This window comes from Salvelinus alpinus, chromosome 24 (assembly GCF_045679555.1).
Source record: "Salvelinus alpinus chromosome 24, SLU_Salpinus.1, whole genome shotgun sequence".
In the NCBI taxonomy this organism is placed as follows: domain Eukaryota; kingdom Metazoa; phylum Chordata; class Actinopteri; order Salmoniformes; family Salmonidae; genus Salvelinus; species Salvelinus alpinus.
The window spans coordinates 10,460,499-10,484,251 of record NC_092109.1 but is presented as its reverse complement, the minus strand read 5'-3'; the positions used below and the strand labels follow the sequence as shown (position 1 = coordinate 10,484,251).

Sequence of the window (23,753 nt, the reverse complement as noted above, 5' to 3'; positions counted from 1 at the left end):
AGAGAGATCTAGAGAGGGAGCTATAGAAAGAGTCTGATAGGAGGAATGGGATGGAAAGAGCGCTGGAGAGATTTAGAGAGGAGAAAGAGGACGAAAGGAGAGAGATGGAGGGGAGACACAGGCATGAGATTGAGGAGATCAAGGAGAACCATGAAGAAGATGCCAGAGTTGAAGCAGAGAGAAACCTGATGAACCGGAGTTACAGAGGACGTCATGATCTAACAGACAAAGATGCTGAGGGAGTTCAACAGACAGTTGGAGGAGAAGGATAGACTGGTGAAAGAGAAGAATAGAGATAGAGAGAGTGGTACAAAGACTGAACAATCTCAGTGGGCAAATTTTAGATGAGGTCTATGTAACTGGCCTGCAGAGAAGCTCACATATACAGGGAGAGGGAGAGAGAGGAAGAAGACAGGGAGAAGTGATGGAACTGATGGAAAATTGAGGAATGTTTGGGCAGATGTAATCTCGCACACCATTACCTGACGAAGAAGTTAGAGATGACATGAGACAACACTGTTGTGAAGGGATTGGAGAAGTTAGATAGAATCACTCGTTATTTATCTCACAATGTAAGAGCAACGTGGGAGTTTTACTATTTGACCAAGGAGTCACTCTGTTTGTATATTTCAGGAATCAAAATGCATTTCATTTTAACATTGATACAGTAAAGGATTATAGAGTAAAGCATTGTAGTGTTTGCAGTTGAATTAAAAAAAGACATTGTGGAAAAATGTGTCTGTTTGGCAGACGGTGCTGTGCTCCCCCTCGTGGCTTCACTGACTTTAGTTAGGCCTAATGTGAGCCATTCACCTGACGCAAACCAGCATCGGCCGGCAGACCATTTTATTTTCCACCTAATATTCTTGTGTTGTGTACATCAGTTTGTAACTGCTCGAGTTCAGGGGCGGACTGACTGGCATTTTGGACAAATGCCATATGGCTCGTCCAATTTTAGCCTAACTTATATATTTTTCTTCACATATTTCTAATTATCTGGCTAATAGTGGGTGCTGATGGAAAAATAGGCCGTGTGGGGGCCTCTTGGAAAAAAATTGACCGTTGTGGGGCCCTCAAGGAAAATAATGGGCTGGTATGTTAGAAATGCCAGAGACGATTTCTGGTCCCGGACCGCCCCTGCTCGAGTGAATTGCCTTCCCCTTTCCATGTCATTTGTTGTCACTGTATTGGTTAGGGTTAGGGTTAGGATTAGGGTTAGGATTGTGGTTAGGGTTAGGGTTGTGGTTGAGGCTAGGGTTAGGGTTGTGGTTGAGGTTAGGGTTAGGGTTGTGGTTGTGGTTGAGGCTAGGGTTAGGGTTGTGGTTGAGGCTAGGGCTAGGGTTGTGGTTGAGGCTAGGGTTAGGGCTAGGGTTAGGGTTGTGGTTGAGGCTAGGGTTAGGGTTGAACCGGGATGTGGGCATGAAGCTAGGGTTAAGGTTAGGGTTATGGTTAGATACATTTAGATAGCTGCATCAAACTCTCCTGTCCTTAGCAAGGTGAGCGCAAAGTGCTTTAGACCATTCCGATTACTTGATTGCAACACCTTTTGATTTGATACCCAAACAGACACGGAGAGAAACACAAGTATTATGTCACTTGTTTTACTACACAGAAAGTGGCTTATTGCACCACATCAGGTAAAGAATTATGTTACTACCATCAATATTGTATTCAACCAGTATCAACGAATACCATATCAGAGGTTATTGTACAGTAGATAGCACACTTTGGACGACATTTTCTATCTGTTCAACAGCATTAAAAATCCTCACAACGTAGTGTGAATAACATTGTAACTTTTCTTTTACAATGTCTGTAAAACGCCTTTCAAATGTTATCGTTATTTAGGGGAACTTTGTGCTTTGAGAGGGCTGTTTCGCCGTCAGAAACGGTGGGAGGGAACAGTCAAAGGTTGCCCACGGAGAAGTTAACCCTGTATTGTTTTGGCACTACACTACTGTTGGAAATGCTATCACACAGGAGTACGATATAGCAAAAACATTGAAGAGCAGAAGTACAGTACCTTATAATCCAAGAAATAAATAACACACGGTAAACCAGTCACCTATTGTGACCTTTACGTCCCATTTTCTTTCCCGGTGTCTCTTATGACCACTGTCCACACTGCTACTTCCAGCAAGAGAGAAAGAGAGGGGAAGGGAGGGGTGGGGGGGGAGGTGGAGAAAGTGAGAGAGCGAGATGGAAGGAGGGAGAAGAGCGAGAGAGATGGGAGATGGAGAGATGGAGAAAGGGGAGAGAGACAGAAGCAGGACAGGGAAAGAGCGAGAGAGGGGGAAAGAGAGAGCTAGGTGAGAAAGAAAGAGACGGAGGGAGAAGAGAGCGCTAGGTGAGAGAGAAAGAGACGGAGGGAGAAGAGAGAGCAAGGTGAGAGAGAGAAAGAGACGGAGGGAGAAGAGAGAGCTAGGTGAGAGAGAAAGAGACGGAGGGAGAAGAGAGAGCTAGGTGAGAGAGAAAGAGACGGAGGGAGAAGAGAGAGCAAGGTGAGAGAGAGAAAGAGACGGAGGGAGAAGAGAGAGCTAGGTGAGAGAGAAAGAGACGGAGGGAGAAGAGAGCGCTAGGTGAGAGAAAGAGACAGAGGGAGAAGAGAGAGCTAGGTGAGAGAGAAAGAGACGGAGGGATAGAGAGAGCAAGGTGAGAGAGAAAGAGACGGAGGGAGAAGAGAGAGCTAGGTGAGAGAGAAAGAGACAGAGGGATAGAGACGGAGGGAGAAGAGAGAGCTAGGTGAGAGAGAAAGAGACGGAGGGATAGAGAGAGCAAGGTGAGAGAGAAAGAGACGGAGGGAGAAGAGAGAGCTAGGTGAGAGAGAAAGAGACAGAGGGATAGAGAGAGCAAGGTGAGAGAGAAAGAGACGGAGGGAGAAGGGAGAGCAAGGTGAGAGAGAAAGAGACGGAGGGAGAAGAGAGAGAGAGATGGTCAGTCGTCCTCTGTGCAGCCCAGTAGCTCCATCCTCAGTGTGATGCGTCCGTACCAGGACCAGGGGATGAGGCGGAGGAAACGACCATATATGGGCGGCTGGACGGAGTTCTTCCTGTGGGTGTCATTTTCAACGTTCCCCTGGAACACCTGTCACCCAAGACAACCACGGATACAGTCAGACACACTGCCAACAAGACAACCACAGATACAACCAGACATACCGGAACACCAATGACTGAACTATCACCATCCCTCACTCTCTGTCTCCTTCTCTTTCTTTCTGTCCCTCTGTCATGTATGTCATGTCTTTACTGTGTCTCAATCAATCAACAAACCAATCAAACAGTCAATCAATATGATCATGTGTGTAGACCTTGTCCTTGTGTTGTGTTTCGTCCTGGTATGTCGTCCACCTCAGTCCATCGTTGCTGTAGGCTAGTTTGTAGGAGCGCACAAACTGGACACGGCCAAAGTCCTTAGCTCCCTGAGTCACTACACCTGTTACCTTAGTAGGAACCAACAGGTCTACCTGAGAGAGGGAGAGAGAGGAAGTAGAGAGGGAGAGAGAATGATTTAATTATCCATTAATTAAAATGCATACTCCACTCTATTTTTGTCTTTCTCCTACTCCTCCCTCTCCCCTACCCCTCCCCCCATACCTGTATCCACTGGTTTTGGTCATTGGTGGCTGCGGTCCATGCGTTGACCTTGGCCTGGTTGTCCAGTCTGGCTCTGTTCGGGGTCCAGGCCAGCAGACCCATGCCCAGGGTCCGGTACACAGAGGACGAGGTCAGCTGGGAGTCCTGCACCTCACCCCCCTTTAGACCCAGAGGCTCTGAACAACCTGGGAGACCAGAAACAGAAACACAGAAAAATCCCTAATAAACAGGAAGTAGACTAGGTAAAAAAATATTTGCCTATGGTACAGTAAGTGTATAATCACTTTACTGACAGCATCATAATGGTTGTGTCAGATAATCTCAATAACAAAGCTTTTGAAAATATACAGTACCAGTCAAAAGTTTGGACACACCTACTCATTCAAGGGTTTTTCTTTATTTTTACTATTTTCTACATTGTAGAATAATAGTAAAGACATCAAAACTATGAAATAACACATATGGAATCATGTAGTAACCAAAAAAGTGTTAACTTCTCTAGGGTAGGGGGCAGCATTCGGAATTTTGGATGAAATGCATGCCCAAATTAAACTGCCTGCATCTCGGGCCCAGAATATATGATATGCATATAACTGGTAGTTTGGATAGAAAACACTCTAAAGTTTCCAAAACTGTTAAAATAGTGTCTGTGAGTATAACAGAACTGATTTGGCAGGCGAAAACCTGAGAAAAATCCATTCAGGGAGTAGTTTCTTTTTTGGTTTTGTAGTTTTCTATTCAATGCCAATACAGAATCCATTGACTTAGGACTCAAATTGCAGTTTCTATGCCTTCCACTAGATGTCAACAGTCTTCAGAAATTGTTTCAGGCTTGTTTTCTGAAAAATGAAGAAGTAAGAGCAGTCTGAATGAGTGGACCCTGCCGTGTCACAGAGCTTTTTCCTGCGCCAGACCGAGAGAGTGCGTTTCTTGTTTACCTTTTAAATTGACAACATTATTGTCTGGTTGAAATATTATAGATTATTGAGGCTGAAAACAACCCGAGGTTTGAATATAAACATCGTTTGACATGTTTCTATGAACTTTACGGATACAATTTGGATTTTTTTGTGTTCCTGTTTTGACTGCGTTTGAGCCTGTGGATTACTGAAGAAAACGCGCAAACAAAACTGAGGTTTTTGGGTATAAAGAGACTTTATCAAACAAAATGAACATTTATTGAGTAAATGAATGTCTGCTGAGTGCAACCATATGTAGATCATCAAAGGTAAGGGATTAATTTTATCTCTATTTCTAAATTGTGTAACTGTTCTACCTGGCTGGCTACTGTTTGTAATGATTTGTCTAGTGGGCTATGTTCTCAAATAATCGTAAAGTATGCTTTGGCCGTAAAGCATTTTTTAAATCTGACACCGTGGTTGGATTCAGAAGCAGTTCATCTTTAAACCTATGTAAAATATGTTTTGTTTTCTGAATTTTTATAATGAGTATTTCTGTATTTGAATTTGGCGCCCAGCAGTTTCACTGGCTGTTGAAGAGGTGGGATGCTACCGTCTCACGTGCCCAAGAGAGGTTAAACAAATCAAATTATATTTTATATTTGAGACGTAGCCACCTTTTCCTTGATGACAGCTTTGCACACACTTGGCATTCTCTCAACCAGCTTCATGAGGTAGTCACCTGGAATGCATTTCAACTATGGTGTGCCTTGTTAAAAGTAAATTTGTGGAATTAATGCGTTTGAGCCAATCAGTGTTGTGACAAGGTAGGGGTGGTATACAGAAGATAGCCCTATTTGGTAAAAGACCAAGTCCATATTATGGCAAGAACAGATCAAATAAGCAAAGAGAACAGTCCATCATTACTTTAAGACATGAAGGTCAGTCAATCTGGAACATTTCAATACATTTTAAAGTTTCTTCAAGTGCAGTCTCAAAAACCATCAAGCGCTATGATGAAACTGGCTCTCATGAGGACCATCACAGCAAAGGAAGACCCAGAGTTACCAGCCTCAGAAAATGCAGCCCAAATAAAGGCTTCACAGAGTTCAAGTAACAGACACATCTCAACATCAACTGTTCTGAGGAAACTGCTTGAATCAGGCATTCATGGTCGATTTGCTGCAAGGAAACCACTACTAAAGGACACAAATAATAAGAAGAAACTTGCTTGGGCCAAGAAACACGAGCAATGGACATTAGACCGGTAGAAATCTGTCCTTTGACCTGATGAGTCCAAATTTGAGATGTCTGGTGAGACACAAAGTAGGTGAACGGATGATCTCTGCATGTGTGGTTCCGACCGTGAAGCATGGAGGAGGAGGTGTGATGGTGTGGGAGTGCTTTGCTGGTGACACTGTCCGTGATTTATTTAGAATTCAAGGCACACTTAACCAGCATGACTACCACAGCATTCTGCAGCGATACGCCATCTCATCTGGTTTGCGCTTAGTGGGACTATCATTTGTTTTTCAACAGGACAAGGACCCAACACACCTCCAGGCTGTGTAAGGGCTATTTGACCAAGAAGGAGAGTGATGGAGTGCGGCATCAGAGGACCTGGCCTCCACAATCACCCAACCTCAACCCAATTGAGATGGTTTGAAATGAGTTGGACCGCAGAGTAAAGGAAAAGCAGCCAACAAGTGCTCAGCATATGTGGGAACTCCTTCAAGACGGTTGGAAAAGCATTCCTCATGAAGCTGGTTGAGAGAATGCCAAGAGTGTGCAAAGCTGTCATCAAGGAAAAGGGTGGCTACTTTGATGAATCTACAATGTAAAATATAATTTGATTTGTTTAACACTTTTGGTTACTACATGATTCCATATGTGTTATTTCATAGTATTCTACAAAGTAGAAAATAGTCAAATTAGAAATAACCTAGAATGAGTAGGTGTGTCCAAACCTTTGACTGGTACTGTATGTCAAAACATTGTCATGAAATATTTATTTTATAACCATGTATGACTGCTTTTGACACATTTGACATGCATCATAAAGCTTTACAACATTGTAATGAAGGCATTATGAGCAGGGTGCCAAATAAAGTCTATAAAGCATTATGTCTACAGATGATGACGTCACTGACCTGTGAGCTCGCAGCCCATCAGCTCCATGCGCAGCATACAATGGCCCCTGCAGACTTGAGGGTAAACCCGTATGTACTGTGCTTCAATTGGTGAAGAGAAGGCGTTGGCCATGACAGAACTGCTGTCTGAGTTACCGTGGAATATCTAGAGAAAAACATCAGGTTTTATCAGTCAAAAACATCAGGTTGATTTTCTCACACACACCACACACACACACACACACACACACACACACACACACACACACACACACACACACACACACACACACACACACACACACACACACACACACACACATCACCATGTCCTGACACACACACACACACACACACACACATCACCATGTCCTGTGTGTCTCCTCTGGTTTTCACCATGCTCCAGGTTCTAGCGTCGTCGCTGTGGGCGATCTTATAGGACTTCACATACTCTGAGCTGCCCAGCCGCCGAGCACCCTGGGTAATCAGCCCCGTCACACGCATCTGCTGCCGCAGGTTCACCTGGACACAGACATAAGGGGGTCAGAAACAACTAGAGTTTGGCCATGGTGGAGTAAACACTGGCTACATCTATCTAGCGGTCAGCCGGTGTGTGTGAGCGTGTGCTACCTGTATCCAGGGCCAGCGGTCGCTGACTGCAGGGCTCCAGGCATTAACCATGCCCCTGCGGTGGAGCCGGGCCAGGTCAGGGCTCCAGTGCTGCAGACCAAACATGCCCTGCTGAGCAGAGGAGGAGGACAGCTGCCCCTTGGTGATGATACCACCCTCCATGCCCAGAGGACCTGAACACTCTGCAGAGTAGAGGGACACACAAGGAAGAATGAGGAGAGACAGAGAGAGAGAGAGATAATGATTAGTACAATTAGGACATCCATTACAAGCCAAAGCCACAGTAAATGTCCTTCCTTCCTTCCTTCCTTCCTTCCTTCCTTCCTTCCTTCCTTCCTTCCTTCCTTCCTTCCTTCCTTCCTTCCGACACAGTGTTCCTTGTTTCTCCTCTGAGGGACAGCCTCAGCTCTGCTCTGGATTGTCCCATGTTGGCCCAGATGAATCTCATGTTCCAGGTCAGTTTCATCATTGATTTCAGTCTCTGACATGCAGTCTCTCAACCTCTCTCCTGGTAAAACTGAGTCATTGCGTCTGTGTGTCAGTCCATTTTTTAAACTTTTTATTCTGCTAGCCAGTTCATCCTTTTCTTCTTCTCTTCTTTCTGCCTCATTACTTCCACTTATCAGTCCATCATCCTCCCTCTCACTGGCTGAGACTTCAGCTTCAAAATGCCATACAAAAACCTCCTCATCCTCGCAACTCTCCTCTCTTTCCTCACAGCTCCTGTGTGAGTATGTGTGGAAAGAACTGGTTCTGGAGGAGTGTGTGAGGTAGGGGAGAGGGGCGTAGGTCTGTGAGTGTGTGTCCGTGGTCCCTGTGTAGGATGGGGGACGAGGGGGTCCGTATCTGGCATTCTCCACCCCCAAAACAGACTCCTCAGGCTGGCTCTGATTGAGAACAGAGAGACTCTGGTACCACGACGCAACAACATCGCTAATGATTAACTACTCATGGTGTGATTGTGATAACATACAGGAACTCAAGTCCTTTTGTTCATCCGACCTAGAATACCTCATAATCGAATGCCGACCGTATTACCTCCCAAGAGAATATTCTTCGGTTATAGTCACAGCTGTGTATATTCCCCCTCAAGCCGATACTACGACGGCCCTCAAAGAACTGCACCGGACTTTATGCAAACTGGAAACCACATATCCTGAGGCCGCATTTATTGTAGCTAGGGATTTTAACAAAGCAAATTTGAGGAAAAAGTTACCAAAGTTCTATCAACACATTGACTATAGTACTCGCGGTGCTAAAACACTCGACCACTGCTACTCCAACTTCCAGGATGCCTACAAGGCCCTCCCCAGCCCTCCCTTTGGCAAATTTGATCACGACTCCATTTTGCTCCTCCCTTCCTATAGGCAAAAACTCAAACAGGAACTACCCGTGCTCAGGACTATTCAACGCTGGTCTGACCAATTGGAATCCATGCTTCAAGATTGTTTTGATCACACGGACTGGGATATGTTCCAGGTAGCATCCGAGAACAACATAGACAAATACACTGATACTGTGTGTATAGGAAGTGTATAGGAGATATTGTACCCACTGTGACTATTAAAACCTACCCTAACGGGAAACCGTGGATAGATGGCAGCATTCACGCAAAACTGAAAATGCCAACTGTCGCATTTAACTATGGCAAGGTGGCAAGGGAATATGGCTGAATACAAACAGTGTAGGTATTCCCTCTGTAAGGCAATCAAAGAGTCAAAACCTCAGTATAGAGACAAAGTGGAGTCGCAATTCAACGGCTCAGACACGAGACGTATGTGGCAGGGTCTACAGACAATCATGGACTACATAGGTAAAACCAGCCACGTCGTGGACACCGGCATCTTGCTTTCGGACAAGCTAAACACCTTTTTCGCCCGCTTTGAGGATAACATAGTGCCACTGATGCAGCCCGCTACCAAGGACTGTGGGCTCTCCTTCTACCTGGCCGACGTGAGTAAGACATTTAAGCGTGTTATCCCTCACAAGGCTGCCGGCCCAGCCGCGTCCTCAGAGCATTCGCAGACCAGTTGGCTGGAGTGTTTACAGACATATTCAATCTCTCCCTATCCCAGTCTGTTGTCCCCACATACATCAAGATGTCCACCATTGTTCCTGTACCCAAGAAAGGTAACTGAACTTAATGACTAGCACATTCATCATGAAGTGTTTTGAGAGACTAGTCAAGGATCATATCAACTCTACCTTACCTTACCTGACACCCTAGACCCACTTCAATTTGCTTATCGCCCCAATAGATCCACAGAAGATGCAATCTCCATCGCACTGCACACTGCCCTATCCCATCTGGACAAGAGGAATACCTATGTAAGAATGCTGTCCATTGACTATAGCTCAGCATTCAACAACATAGTACCCTCCAAGCTCATCATTAAGCTCGAGACCCTCGGTCTGAACCCCGCCCTATGCAACTGGGTCCTGGACTTCCTGATGGGCCGCCCCCAGGTCGTGAAGGTAGGAAACAACACCTCCACTTCACTGATCCTCAACACTGGGGCCCCACAAGGATGCGTGATCAGCCCCCTCTTGTACTCCCTGTTCAGCCATGACTGCGTGGCCACGCACGCCTCCAACTCAATCATCAAGTTTGCAGACAACACAACAGTAGTAGGCCTGATTACCAACAATGACGAGACAGCCTACAGGGAAGAGGTGAGGGCCCTGGGAGTGTGGTGCCAGGAAAATAACCTCTCACCCAACGTCAACAAAACTAAGGAGCTAATCGTGGACTTCAGGAAACAGCAGAGGGAGCACCCCCCTATCCACATCAATGGGACAGCAAGGGAGAAGATGGAAAGCTTCAAGTTCCTCAGCGTACACATCACTGACAAACTGAAATGGTCCCCCCACACAGACAGTGCGGGGAAGAAGGCGCAACAGTGCCTCTTCAATCTCAGGAGGCTGAAGAATTTTGGCTTGACACCTAAACCCCTCACCAACTTTTAAAGATGCACAATTGAGAGCATCCTGTCGGGCTGTATAACCACCTGGTACGGCAACTGCACCGCCCGCAATGGCAGGGCTCTCCAGAGGGGGGTGCGGTCTGCCCAACACATCACCGGGGGCAAGCTATCCGCCCTCCAGGACACCTACAGCACCAGATGTCACAGGAAGGCCAAAATATTATCAAGGACAACAACCAACCGAGCCACTGCCTGTTCACCCCGCTATAATCCAGAAGGCGAGGTCAGTACAGGTGCATTTAAGCCGGCACCGAGAGACTGAAAAACAGCTTTTATCTCAAGGCCATCAGACTGTTAAATGGCCATCACTAGCACATTCGAGGCTGCTGCCCTATATACATAGACTTGAAATCACTGGCCACTTTAATAATGGAACACTAGCCACTTTAATAATGTTTACATATTTTTCATTACTCATCTCATATGTACAGTGGGGAGAACAAGTATTTGATACACTGCCGATTTTGCAGGTTTTCCTACTTACAAAGCATGTAGAGGTCTGTAATTTTTATCATAGGTACACTTCAACTGTGAGAGACGGAATCTAAAACAAAAATCCAGAAAATCACATTGTATGATTTTTAAGTAATTAATTTGCATTTTATTGCATGACATAAGTATTTGATCACCTACCAACCAGTAAGAATTCCGGCTCTCACAGACCTGTTAGTTTTTCTTTAAGAAGCCCTCCTGTTCTCCACTCATTACCTGTATTAACTGCACCTGTTTGAACTCGTTACCTGTATAAAAAACACCTGTCCACACACTCAATCAAACAGACTCCAACCTCTCCACAATGGCCAAGACCAGAGAGCTGTATAAGGACATCAGGGATAAAATTGTAGACATGCAACAGGCTGGGATGGGCTACAGGACAATAGGCAAGCAGCTTGGTGAGAAGGCAACAACTGTTGGCGCAATTATTAGAAAATGGAAGAAGTTCAAGATGACGGTCAATCACCCTCGGTCTGGGGCTCCATGCAAGATCTCACCTCGTGGGGGATCAATGATCATGAGGAAGGTGAGTTATCAGCCCAGAACTACACGGCAGGACCTGGTCAATGACCTGAAGAGAGCTGGGACCACAGTCTCAAAGAAAACCATTAGTAACACACTACACCGTCATGGATTAAAATCCTGCAGCGCACGCAAGGTCCACCTGCTCAAGCCAGCGCATGTCCAGGCCCGTCTGAAGTTTGCCAATGACCATCTGGATGATCCAGAGGAGGAATGGGAGCAGGTCATGTGGTCTGATGAGACAAAAATAGAGCTTTTTGGTCTAAACTCCACTTGCCGTGTTTGGAGGAAGAAGAAGGATGAGTACAACCCCAAGAACACCATCCCAACCGTGAAGCATGGAGGTGGAAACATCATTCTTTGGGGATGCTTTTCTGCAAAGGGTACAGGATGACTGCACCGTATTGAGGGGAGGATGGATGGGGCCATGTATCGCGAGATCTTGGCCAACAACCTCCTTCCCTCAGTAAGAGCATTGAAGATGGGTCGTGGCTGGGACTTCCAGCATGACAACGACCCGAAACACACAGCCAGGGCAACTAAGGAGTGGCGCCGTAAGAAGCATCTCAAGGTCCTGGAGTGGCCTAGCCAGTCTCCAGACCTGAACCCAATAGAAAATCTTTGGAGGGAGCTGAAAGTCCGTATAGCCCCGCGACAGCCCCGAAACCTGAAGGATCTGGAGAAGATCTGTATGGAGGAGTGGGCCAAAATCCCTGCTGCAGTGTGTGCAAACCTGGTCAAGAACTACAGGAAACGTATGATCTCTGTAATTGCAAACAAAGGTTTCTGTACCAAATATTAAGATCTGCTTTTCTGATGTATCAAATACTTATGTCATGCAATAAAATGCAAATTAATTACTTAAAAATCATACAATGTGATTTTCTGGATTTTTGTTTTAGATTCCGTCTCTCATAGTTGAAGTGTACCCATGATAGAAATTACAGACCTCTACATGCTTTGTAAGTAGGAAAACCTGCAAAATCGGCAGTGTATCAAATACTTGTTCTCCCCACTGTATATACTGTATTCCATCCTATCCTACTGTATCTTAGTCTTTGCCGCTCTGAAATTGCTCATCAAAATATTTATATATTCTTAATTCCATTCCTTTACTTTAGATTGTGTGTATTGTTAGATATTACTGCACTGTTGGAACTAGAAACACAAGCATTTCGCTACACCCGCAATAACATCTGCCCTAACACGTGTATGTGACAAATAAAATTTGATTTGATTTTTAATGATGCTACACCAGGACAGCACAGAGGGCTTAAATAAATAGGTAACACACACACACACACACACACACACACACACACACTGAAGCGCACTAAAAGGGAAAACAGCAAGAGAGCATATGACACCAATACCTACCTAATTCAATTGTGTGTTCATGTAAGTGTTGGACATCAAGACCTCTTAAAAAATTTGTCCTCTGATGACTCACAAGTAAACAGTTACACAAGTCCACACTCACTGTGCTGGCAGTTCCTGCCTGTGTATTCTCCAGGACACACACACGTGTAGTTGGCCTCCCGGTCTGTACACACACCTCCGTTCCTGCACGGCCCACTCTCACACTCATTCACATCTGGAACACAAACACAGACCAGGGAAAAACTGTTTCATACATTTATGGGACTATCAGGTTGCATACAGATATTTAATGTAAAAATGGGAATGTTTCTTACAGGAACAGGACTGCCGACTTTTGAAGACAGCTTGGAGTGAGATTTGCTATGATAATTTCATTGCCCCCTGCCACAACCCCTAGATGAGGGGTCGGAAAACGTTACTGTTTTAAATCTAATTTCCTTATTTCTATGTATTTTGACATGGCTTTAGTTAGGCCTATAACCAAGGTGGAACAAAAAAAATCTTACCACAGGCCAGGTGTATTCCGGATGCGTCGAACATTAAATGAACACTCAAAATGACTTTGTTACCTTGAGATTTTGGGTGGATGAAATTAAAGTCTGCTAATATTTTTCAGGTGGTTTGACACTTTATTCAGACAGTAATAAAATGAGATGGGGAGACAGGCAAATGGGAGAAACAGTGGGAAGGTTGGAAGCAGGGATTGATCCCTGTTCTCAGGTGAAAGTTGGATGCAACACATGTCGGGGAGTGTCACCACTACACCAAGACTCTGCACAGGAAATAGTAATATTAATGTTTATTTTTTATTTTTTTTATTTCACCTTTATTTAACCAGGTAGGCCAGTTGAGAACAAGTCCTCATTTACAACTGCGACCTGGCCAAGATAAAGCAAAGCAGTGCGACACAAACAACAACACAGAGTTACACATGGAATAAACAAACGTACAGTCAATAATACAATAGAAAAAATGTATATACAGTGTGTGCAAATGAGGTAAGATTAGGGAGGTAAGAAAGTAAATAGGCCATAGTGGCTAAGTAATTACAATTTAATAATAAAACACTTGAGTGATAGATGTGCAGAAGATGAATGTGCAAGTAGAGATACTTGGGTGCAAAGGGAAAAAAAATAACAATATGGGGATGAGGTAGTTGGATGGGCTATTTACAGAGGAGCTATGTACAGGTGAAATGATCTGTGAGCTGCTCTGACAGCTGATGCTTAAAGTTAGAGTGGGAGATATGAGTCCTCAGTTTCAGTGATTTTTGCAATTCGTTCCAGTCATTGGCAGCAGAGAACTGGAAGGAAAGGCGGCCAAAGGAGGTATTGGCTTTGGGGGTGACCAGTGAAATATACCTGCTGAAGCGCGTGCTATGGGTGGGTGCTGCTATTGTGACCAGTGAGCTGAGATAAGGCGGGGCTTTACCTAGCAAAGACTTATAGATGACCTGGAGCCAGTGGGTTTGGCAACGAATATGAAGCGAGGGCCAGCCAACGAGAGCATACAGGTTGCAGTGGTGGGTAGTATATGGGGCTTGGTGACAAAATGGATGGCACTGTGATAATGTGCATCCAATTTTCTGAGTAGAGTGTTGGAGGCTATTTTGTAAATGACATCGCCGAAGTCGAGGATCGGTACGATAGTCAGTTTTACGAGGATATGTTTGGCAGCATGAGTGAAGGATGCTTTGTTGCGAAATAGGAAACCGATTCTAGATTTAATTTTGGATTGGAGATGCTTAATGTGAGTCTGGAAGGAGAGTTTATAGTCTAACCAGACACCTAGGTATTTGTAGTTGTCCACATATTTTAAGTGCGGGGAGGTGTGGGCAGCGATCGGTTGAAGAGCATGCATTTAGTTTTCCTTGCATTTAAGAGCAGTTGGAGGGCCACGGAAGGAGAGTTGTATGGCATTGAAGCTTGTCTGGAGGTTAGTTAACACAGTGTCCAAAGAAGGGCCAGAAGTATACAGAATGGTGTCGCCTGCGTAGAGCTGGATCAGAGAATCACAAGCAGCAAGAGCAACATCATTGATGTATACAGAGAAAAGAGTTGGCCCGAGAATTGAACCCTGTGGCACCCCCATAGAGACTGCCAAGTTTCGGACAACAGGCCCTCCGATTTGACACACTGAACTCTGTCTGAGAAGTAGTTGGTGAACCAGGCGAGGCAGTCGTTTGAGAAACCAAGGCTGTTGAGTCTGCCGATAAGAATGTGGCGATTGACAGATTCAAAAGCCTTGGCCAGGTCGATGAATACGGCTGCACAGTGTTGTCTTTTATCAATGGCGGTTATGATATCGTTTAGGACCTTAAGCGTGGCTGAGGTGCACCCATGACCAGCTTGGAAACCAGATAGCATAGCGGAGAAGGTACGGTGGGATTCGAAATGGTCGGTGATCTGTTTGTTAACTTGGCTTCCGAAGACCTTAGAAAGGCAGGGTAGGATAAATATAGGTCTGTAACAGTTTGGGTCTAGAGTGTCTCCCCCTTTGAAGAGGGGGATGACCACGGCAGCTTTCCAATCTTTGGGGATCTCAGACGATACGAAAGAGAGGTTGAACAGGCTAGTACTAGGGGTTGCAACAATTGCGGTGGATAATTTTAGAAAGAGAGGGTACAGATTGTCTAGCCCAGCTAATTTGTAGGGGTCCAGATTTTGCAACTCTTTCAGAACATCAGCTATCTGGATTTGGGTGAAGGAGAAATGGGGAGGCTTGGGCAAGTTGCTGTGGGAGGTGCAAGGCTGTTGACCGGGGTAGGGGTAGCCAGGTGGAAAGCATGGCCAGCCGTAGAAAAATGCTTATTTAAATTCTCAATTATCGTGGATTTATAGGTGGTGACAGTGTTGCCTAGCCTCAGTGTAGTGGGCAGCTGGGAGGAGGTGCTCTTATTCTCCATGGACTTTACAGTGTCCCAGAACTTTTTGGAGTTTGTGCTACAGGATGCAAATTTCTCTTTGAAAAAGCTAGCCTTTGCTTTCCTAGCTGCCTGTGTATATTGGTTACTAACTTCCCTGAAAAGTTGCATATCGCGAGGGCTATTCGATGCTAATGCAGTACGCCACAGGATGTTTTTGTGCTGGTCAAGGGCAGTCAGATCTGGAGTGAACCAAGGGCTATATCTGTTCCTGGTTCTACATTTTTTGAATGGGGCATGCTTATTTAAGATGGTGAGGAAAGCACTTTTATAGAATAACCAGGCATCCTCTACTGACGGAATGAGGTCAATATCCTTCCAGGATACCCGGGCCAGGTCGATTAGAAAGGCCTGCTCGCTGAAGTGTTTTAGGGAGCGTTTGACAGTGATGAGGGGTGGTCGTTTGACCGCAGACCCATTACGGACGCAGGTAATGAGGCAGTGATCGCTGAGATCCTGGTGGAAGACAGCAGAGGTGTATTTAGAGGGCAGGTTGGTCAGGATGATACCTATGAGGGTGCCCGTTTTTACGGATTTGGGGTTGTACCTGGTACTGTAGGTTCATTGATAATATGTGTGAGATTGAGGGCATCTATCTTAGATTGTAGGACGGCCGAGGTGTTAAGCATGCCCCAGTTTAGGTTGATGGCACTGGGTAACCAAATCATCGATTGCAGTCTCCTTGTCTATAGATTGTTTTCATGGTAAGGACACAAACATTTTGTCATTTGGGTGAACTCTTAAAAATAGTGCTGGAAGAGAATTGCGCTTGTGCTCCAGGAGGGTTGGCCTCCCCTGATCTATGTTTCCCAAGTGCTGGGTGTTTGAAAATGTTCTAATTATAACAATTCCTTTCTCAAAACCTTCAGGAAAAATCGAATGAATGTCTCAATATTCAGGTGGTTTATGCCTACTAGTTGAAGACCCTTGCAATCATCTGACTCTACACAGACAAAATATGATGCGTTTATAAGTTGTGAATCCCCCTACTATCTTAGCCTAGCACGTGCACAATACTAAAATGTCAACAATTATATTTGAGGCCTGGAGCATTCAATATCCAATTCTTATTTGTATGACTTATTCAAAACCGTCCATGAATGACGGCAAAAAACATAGCCTCATATTATCCATTTTTTAAAACACAAGTAGGCATATCGGATTTCAAATATGTGATTACACTGGGAAGAAGAATAATACAATAAGTTTGGGGAATAACAGTCGTGTTCTTGCCGACAAGCACCGTTCTTCTTCTTGTTGTTGTATTATTATTAGTTGTATATTTATTGTCCCCCTCTACAATCAAACGTACACTTTTGGGTTCACAGTCTGCTAAAACATACTTCAGGTCTGTATGCTGCCTTTTCATTGCCGCAGCCTAAACGCCAATCACCAAACGAGAAAACTAAGGCAAGTATGGATTATTGACTTCAGTACATGGTGTCAAAAGGTTGCATTCTGCAATAGGGACGGGAGTAACAGCAACTTTTTTTTTTTTTACAACGTTGTATATAAAACAGAACTTCCGTTCTTCTGCTCTTTTTACAGTTTGATAAACTCAGTGGAGAAAGTTCTCTCACTCTACTCAGCTCCACTCTCCTAATCTTGAGGGACGTTTCTTTAAAACGCGCGTCCAATTCCCTCGATCCCTTACATAAATAAACCAATCATATGCTTCAATGTGGCGCGGTTTACAGTGCTGTGGTAAAACAGGACATTGGTAGAGGTTCTGTTAGTGATGTTAAATTGCAAGCGCAGATGTGATGAATTCAATTTAAACGTTAAAGCACTGGACTAATTACCTAAATAAATAGAGTACTTTTCACTGAGTGAGATATACAGTGCATTCGGAAAGTATTCAGACCCCTTGACTTAAAGGTCTTTTTGTTTTTTACGTTCAATAAATTTGCAAAAAAATCCTAAAAACGGGTTTTCGCTTTGTCATTATGGGGTATTGTGTGTAGATTGATGAAGAAAGTTTTTTATTTCATCAATTTTAGAATAAGGCTGTAACGTAACAAAATGTGGAAAAAGTCAAGGGGTCTGAATACTTTCCGAATGCACTAAGAGGTGTGGAGTGAGCATGAGAAGAAGGTCTAATGCATGTGTCTCATGGCCAATGCGTGAGAATTGGAAGCTCTGCAGGTCTTCCATTTTGGTCAAGAAGTTGGTCAACAGTGATGTGATAAGATATTGTGTAAAAAAATATATATTTGAAGAATTTGTCTGCACTGTATGTTTGTTTGCTAGCTTGCCAGGCAATTTTAGAGGAATGTTTCCATAAATGTTTCAAATTAACTGCCAATATGCCAACATTCCATTCAAACAATGCAATTAATCCACAGCCATACATTGTCTGAAATCCGTTGATGATCGGATTTAGACAAGCTGTAAAAGCAACAAGTACTGATATTGTATCATATAATTGCACTCACAGCTTTCCAAAAAAACAAAAATTTAGACATTTACGGTCTGTTTAAATATATTTTAGAGGCTATTTATACAGACAATTTGTATAAAACTTAAATAAACTGTATTTATAATGATATGACAATATTTTAGGTTGACAATAATTATATTACACAATTTCTGATATATCACAAGCCTTACTTTTATTTTCCTGCATAAGTAAAATCAGGATTATGCCTCTACTGCCTTTCATTCCAATTAGAATGGTTTGGATTTCTCCCTGACCAATATGGCTGCCATTTTCACCCCATTCTGGAACTTTGAGGGTTCATGACATAACCATTCTAGTAATTTCATACGATCTCTATGGGTATGACTCACTTTAATTTAGTACTGAAGGCTTGTGTGATTTAATCAATTCTGAGAGGCAAATTCCTCGAAATGTGGAACATTTATCACATGAACAATTATATGATCCGAACTTGGCGCTTGGGACTAATCTTATAAGTTGATCTAATTTTCCACTGTCTGTTTGCGTCTGTCACCAAGAACAACACCTAGTATTTATATACACAAGACCACCTGGAGAGCTACAAGAGTATGTGACCTCAATGTGCACACATACAGAGTAGATATCATTGTTGGTATTGCCCACATAAAAAAGCTATAGTATACTTTAGTATAGTATTCACTGTAGTGTTTTGCAGACTTTACTGTAGTATTCACATTAGTATACTGTAGTATTAACAGTTAACTATAGTATAAATACTGTAGCAAAAGAAAACTGTAGTATAGAGTGCCTTAACTTTAGCTAGCTAGCAAACAAGCCAGAAACGAACCAAAAACATTGTTTAGAAAGTTTATTTTAGTTGCCTGGTTTGCTAAATTGACATATACTGAATTTATTTTTAAACGGATGGGTTTATTGGTGTTAAAATACACCAGTTATGCTATTTTGGACCACCAGGCTGCTGATGTCAGGAAGCCTGTAGTTTTTGTGTTTATACTGTTTCATAACAACAATGACAAGTTTGATGTCAGACGACAATAGAATGTTCATGATGTCACTGTGACAACTGTCTACAGACATGTCAATAGACATAGAATAAACCAGCCTTTAGTCTTGCAATCTTTGGTTGTTTAGTACACTACCGTACTCACTCTGTTTAGCACATGGCCTCACATATGAATCCTTAAAAGATATGGGTGGGGCTAAGGCCTAAGAGGGTGTGAATGATGCTGAATGGGTGTAGACAAAGAAGAACTCTCCAGTAGGTACCAAATCATTCAATGGCCATTTTCTCTGAAGTGGGGTTATGAACTTTCAAATCAGAATGACTTTCCCATTGTTCCTCAACTGTAGTGTATGATATACCATTTTCTAGGTCTGTGTCTCTACTTTTATCCAATGTAAAAAACACAATTTCAAATTTTGCTACACAAGACCAAATTGAAACGATCGGTCACCTATAGTAATAAATGTAGTGTTTTTGCAGATTGTAGTATACTTTTGTGTTTAATGTAGTGTTTTTGCAGACTGTAGTATACTGTAGTATTTACTCTGTTTTTTTTCAGACATAACTAAAATATTTACTTTAGTGTTTTTGTTTTATAATCTTTGGCATTTTCTCCTTGAGAAAACCTACTGGATAATTACTAAAAGAGCACATTTTCAATAACCTGTACAGTAGGTAAGAAGGACCAGGGTCTGACCAGAGAGTTCATAGTTTCTGCTCATTTCTATAGCCTGTATGGAACACAATATGGTTTATACTTCACATGTAGGTTTCTCACTTATGGGTAGCACAAATTGGGATATGGGGGAGGGGAATGGGCAAGGCATATGCAAATTAAATACAGTTAAAAAAGTGTAGTGTTTTACCGGACTGTAGTGTTTTTGTGGACATTACAATAGTATTTACTAAAGTGGATAATACTGTAGTATTTACAGTAGTATTCTTCAGTATACTACAAAATTATATAATAAGAACTACATATGATTGAGGGTTATTACAGTGTGTAGTATAGTATTCTACAGTACACAACAGTTTACTACAGAATTCTATAGTAAGTACTGTAGAATTCCATAGTAAACTGCAGTATTTTTTCATGTGGGTGGTACTATATTGTTGTGTGTGTGTGTGGGTGTGTGGGTGTGTGCGTGCGTGTTCGCCGCGTGTAAGCCGTCATAACTCATCATACCTATGAAAGCGTGAGGATGTTTGTATGACTTCCTCAGCGTAACCCCCACTGAGTGACCTAATTAAGAATGGACGGATTAAGCCACTCCCTCCAGCCTGAGACCCTCTCAGTCGTTAGACAAGCTGTCCCCCCGGGTTAGTGTGTGTGTGTGTGTGTGTGTGTGTGTGTGTGTGTGTGTGCGAGTGCGAGTGCGAGTGCGTGCGTGCGTGCGTGCGTGCGTGCGTGTATGTGTCTTACTGTGTTGGCAGTGGGCTCCAGAGTAGCCAGGGGAGCAGTGACAGTGGTACCCCAGGAAGGCATCACCTCGTTGGGCATTAGTGGCCTCACACACACCCCCATGGTGGCATGGGTTGGGCTGGCACGGACCTGGACACAAAAACCTATTGGGATCAATTGGTTTTCTACACTAAGCACAAGTAAAAGACAACATAGAGTGTTAGGCCAGTAACCGAAAGGTTGCTGGTTCGAACACACAAGACGACAAGGTACATTTTTTTTACTGCCGATGTGCCCTTGAGCAAGGCACTTAACCCTAATTTGCTCCAGGAGCGCAAACTACTACTATGGCTGACCATGTAAAACAACACATTTCACTGCACATATCTGGTGTATATGACAATACAACATATTTATTTATATTCACTGTCTGTCCCAAGATCAGCACAGGGATATAGGTCAGAGTAGTTATATTAGAACTGCTAATATTACCCTGCTAGCCTTATGGGAGGCTCACCATCAGGTTAGCAGGCTACGCTAACCTGATGTGTGTGTGTGTGTGTTTGCTTGTTTGTGTGTGTGATTAGCTATGACAGACAGACACATCACAAAATAAAGACTGCCCTCATTATGGTGTTACTACAGCAGCTAGTGTGGACTAATGAGGGATTATCTAAAATAACACACACACACACACACACACACACACACACACACACACACACACACACACACACACACACACACACACACACACACACACACACACACACACACACACACACACACACACACACACACACACACACACACACATACACACAGATTAGAGATGTCTGTGCACTTCATGTAGATGTAATAGGATCAAACAGGTCATCAATAATAAACGGGTGAATTGATTACACCTATCCAATCATTTCAGATCTGTGAGGGGATAAGGGGCTAGAGGCTATTTGGGATTAGGCATGCTTCTTACCTGCTGTAATCGGCTCCTCCCAGTCTGGCGTGGCTGTAGAAAGAAAGAGATGGATTTGTTGTGGTGAGAGTGTTTTCCCTAATCATGCGCTGACACAGTTGATTACTTTAATTATTGATCCCAAAGTCCTCCTGTACTTACATATGAGTAGCGCCTCCTCTGACTGGGGGGTGAAACAGTCTGCATCACCCTCACATGACACAGGTTCACATTCATCCCCTGAGAGAGAGAGAGACAGAGAGAGAGAGAGAGAGTAGCTGTCAGATCGTCTTAGCAACACCCCAATGAGAGAGCCACAGAGCCCCAAGGGGACAGGCATCACATACTGTATTTACATATCACACACACACACACACATCTTCATGCAGAATTTCCACTTGAAATTCTCTGAACAACTAAGTTCAGATATGGCTTTGATCGGCTAAGTTACGTCACATCAAAAACAACAACAACAACACGAGTGTATTAAGAGACACGCAGTTATTTATTCTAGAGAATATCCTCCGTGAGTTCCCTCAAAGTATCAACGGCATCTGCGGCCGCAAACTACGCACTAACATTCACCCCTTCATTTAAGAGGGATGACGACACTGTTGTTTGTTTACATTCGTCAGTATCCCCACGCACTCACCGTTCACCTGCGGAGGCACAGCCGCACCGATGCACAGCACCGCGAGGGACAATAGCGGGAGCATCTCCGAGTTACTGCTTTCCCCCGCGGTCAAAACCAAAACAAAGGCTAGAAAACTTATCTTCTTTCTCTCGCCTCCTCTCCTCCGCCTTCACTGCAGAGGCCGCTGTGATGATAATGATGATGCTGATGATGTCGGCGACTCCTCCTCACAAGCTGTCTGTCAATCAGTTTATCCAGAGATGCGAGTTTGTTGCGCAGATAAACAGACAGACAGACAGACAAAAGCAAAGGGATTCTGAGGTTGAGCGCTACCACCTCTTCTCTGGTTCGCTTCACCGCAGTGATGGTGCGCAGTATCTCACCTCGGCTGCTTGACCGCCACAGTCAGTAGCTATAATTGACTAACCTAAAGTTGTAGTTTAGCCATCACAATAATCTCCTGATTAATGAAAATGGATGTATAACCTCATTAAAATAATCAATGTTAACAAAATAGGCCAAATAAATAGTAGTACTCGTTTCCCAGGATACAGGTCATATTCAGTACACTCTTAGAAAAAAGGGTTCCCGAAAGAGTTCATTCGGCTAAGATAAGCCTTTTTGGTTCCAGGTAGAATCCTTTGAATTCACACAATGAGGCACTCATGAAAAGTGGAGTTCTCTCCAAAAGGGTTCTAGCTGCGACCAAAAAGGGTTATATAAAGTGTTCTTCTATGGGGACAGCCAAATAACCATTTAAAATCGATAGCAAAAACATTTAGAAGAGTGTAGGCTAGCCTATGTGAAAATACAGAGCTGGCTGCATACGTCTTTTTGATGACATCATACCAATAAGGCCAGAATGGTCCGATGAGGAGATAAGATGTTTTGCCCATCGGGAACCAAATGGAGGAAGTTCAGCTGGGTTGTATGTGGGTTGTATGTGTGTGATGGAGAGTTTCTGGATAACGGTTTTCCTGTTCCAGAACTCTGAGTGTATGGACACGACACAGAGAAACCAGTGAGTGTTTTGCTTATGGGAAGCAGAACTTGGTTCTGAATGCAGCATCTGTGCAGGGGATAGGGGGTAGAGGTGGTGGTGGGATAGGTGGGGTTTAGGGGGTAGAAGTGTTGGGATGCGGGGGAGGACGTAGCGGCAAGGTGGGGTCGGTTTAGAGTGTGGGCCAAGAGGTTAGCCTTTTAGGACATGATTAAAGCACCGGGAGGCTGTTTGACTTGGCTGTAGGAGCTAGTGCCTGTTCATCAATGGGTTCATTGGTGCCAACGCCTCACTCAGAGAGGGGGAGACGAGGGAGAGAGATGGAGGGAGAAGAGAGAGGGGGAGGAGGTAGAGAGTTACTAAATGACCCCATGTGAATACTCTTTTTCCCTCTCCTGCCAAATAGGTGATCTGACCTTGTATGCACTACAGCAGTTGCACAAGCTGGTGTATCCTCAACAATGATGAGTCTTAGTATGTACTAATGTTCAAGGTCTGCAGTAGTGTACTGTTCCTAAGGTTTTGTCTCCATCTGCTGGGCAGAGTGAGAACCATCCCCTACGCTGATATGGGATTGAGCAACAGTTTCGTCTGACAGGCCTGACATTGGAGTGAAACTCAGTTCCAGTCCCAAGACTTCACATTCAGATGTTTTATGAAATTAATTAATTAAATTAAATTTTCAAAGTTTTAGACCACCGATTTCCACTGTCCTGCTGCTGGTTTGAATTTTTCCGTAGCACTTCATTTATGTATTGATGATGGTGATTGGCTCAAGT

At 43.8% G+C, this 23,753-nt stretch overlaps 1 protein-coding gene across 1 annotated transcript; it reads right to left on the bottom strand.

The window, feature by feature from the left end:
- Positions 1–1,585: 1,585 nt before the first annotated feature.
- Positions 1,586–22,358, bottom strand: LOC139552122 (EGF-like repeat and discoidin I-like domain-containing protein 3). The gene is made up of 11 exons (XM_071363544.1): positions 21,993–22,358; positions 21,503–21,580; positions 21,362–21,394; positions 20,407–20,535; positions 12,736–12,849; positions 7,255–7,436; positions 6,991–7,146; positions 6,646–6,790; positions 3,597–3,781; positions 3,311–3,466; positions 1,586–3,084 (listed from the first exon to the last, which is right to left on the bottom strand). The coding sequence occupies exons 1-11, from the start codon at positions 22,054–22,056 to the stop codon at positions 2,935–2,937; spliced, it is 1,392 nt and encodes a 463-aa protein (XP_071219645.1). The 5' UTR covers positions 22,057–22,358; the 3' UTR covers positions 1,586–2,934.
- Between the last annotated feature and the right edge of the window lie 1,395 nt (positions 22,359–23,753).

Coding starts and splice junctions, on each gene's coding strand:
- LOC139552122 (XM_071363544.1), bottom strand. CDS start 22,056: ATGCTCCCGCTATTGTCCCTCGCGGTGCTGTGCATCGGTGCGGCTGTG. Junction 20,536..21,361: donor GGAGGAGCCGATTACAGCAG/GTAAGAAGCATG, acceptor TTTTGTGTCCAG/GTCCGTGCCAGCCCAACCCA. Junction 3,467..3,596: donor ACCAAAACCAGTGGATACAG/GTATGGGGGGAG, acceptor TCCCTCTCTCAG/GTAGACCTGTTGGTTCCTAC.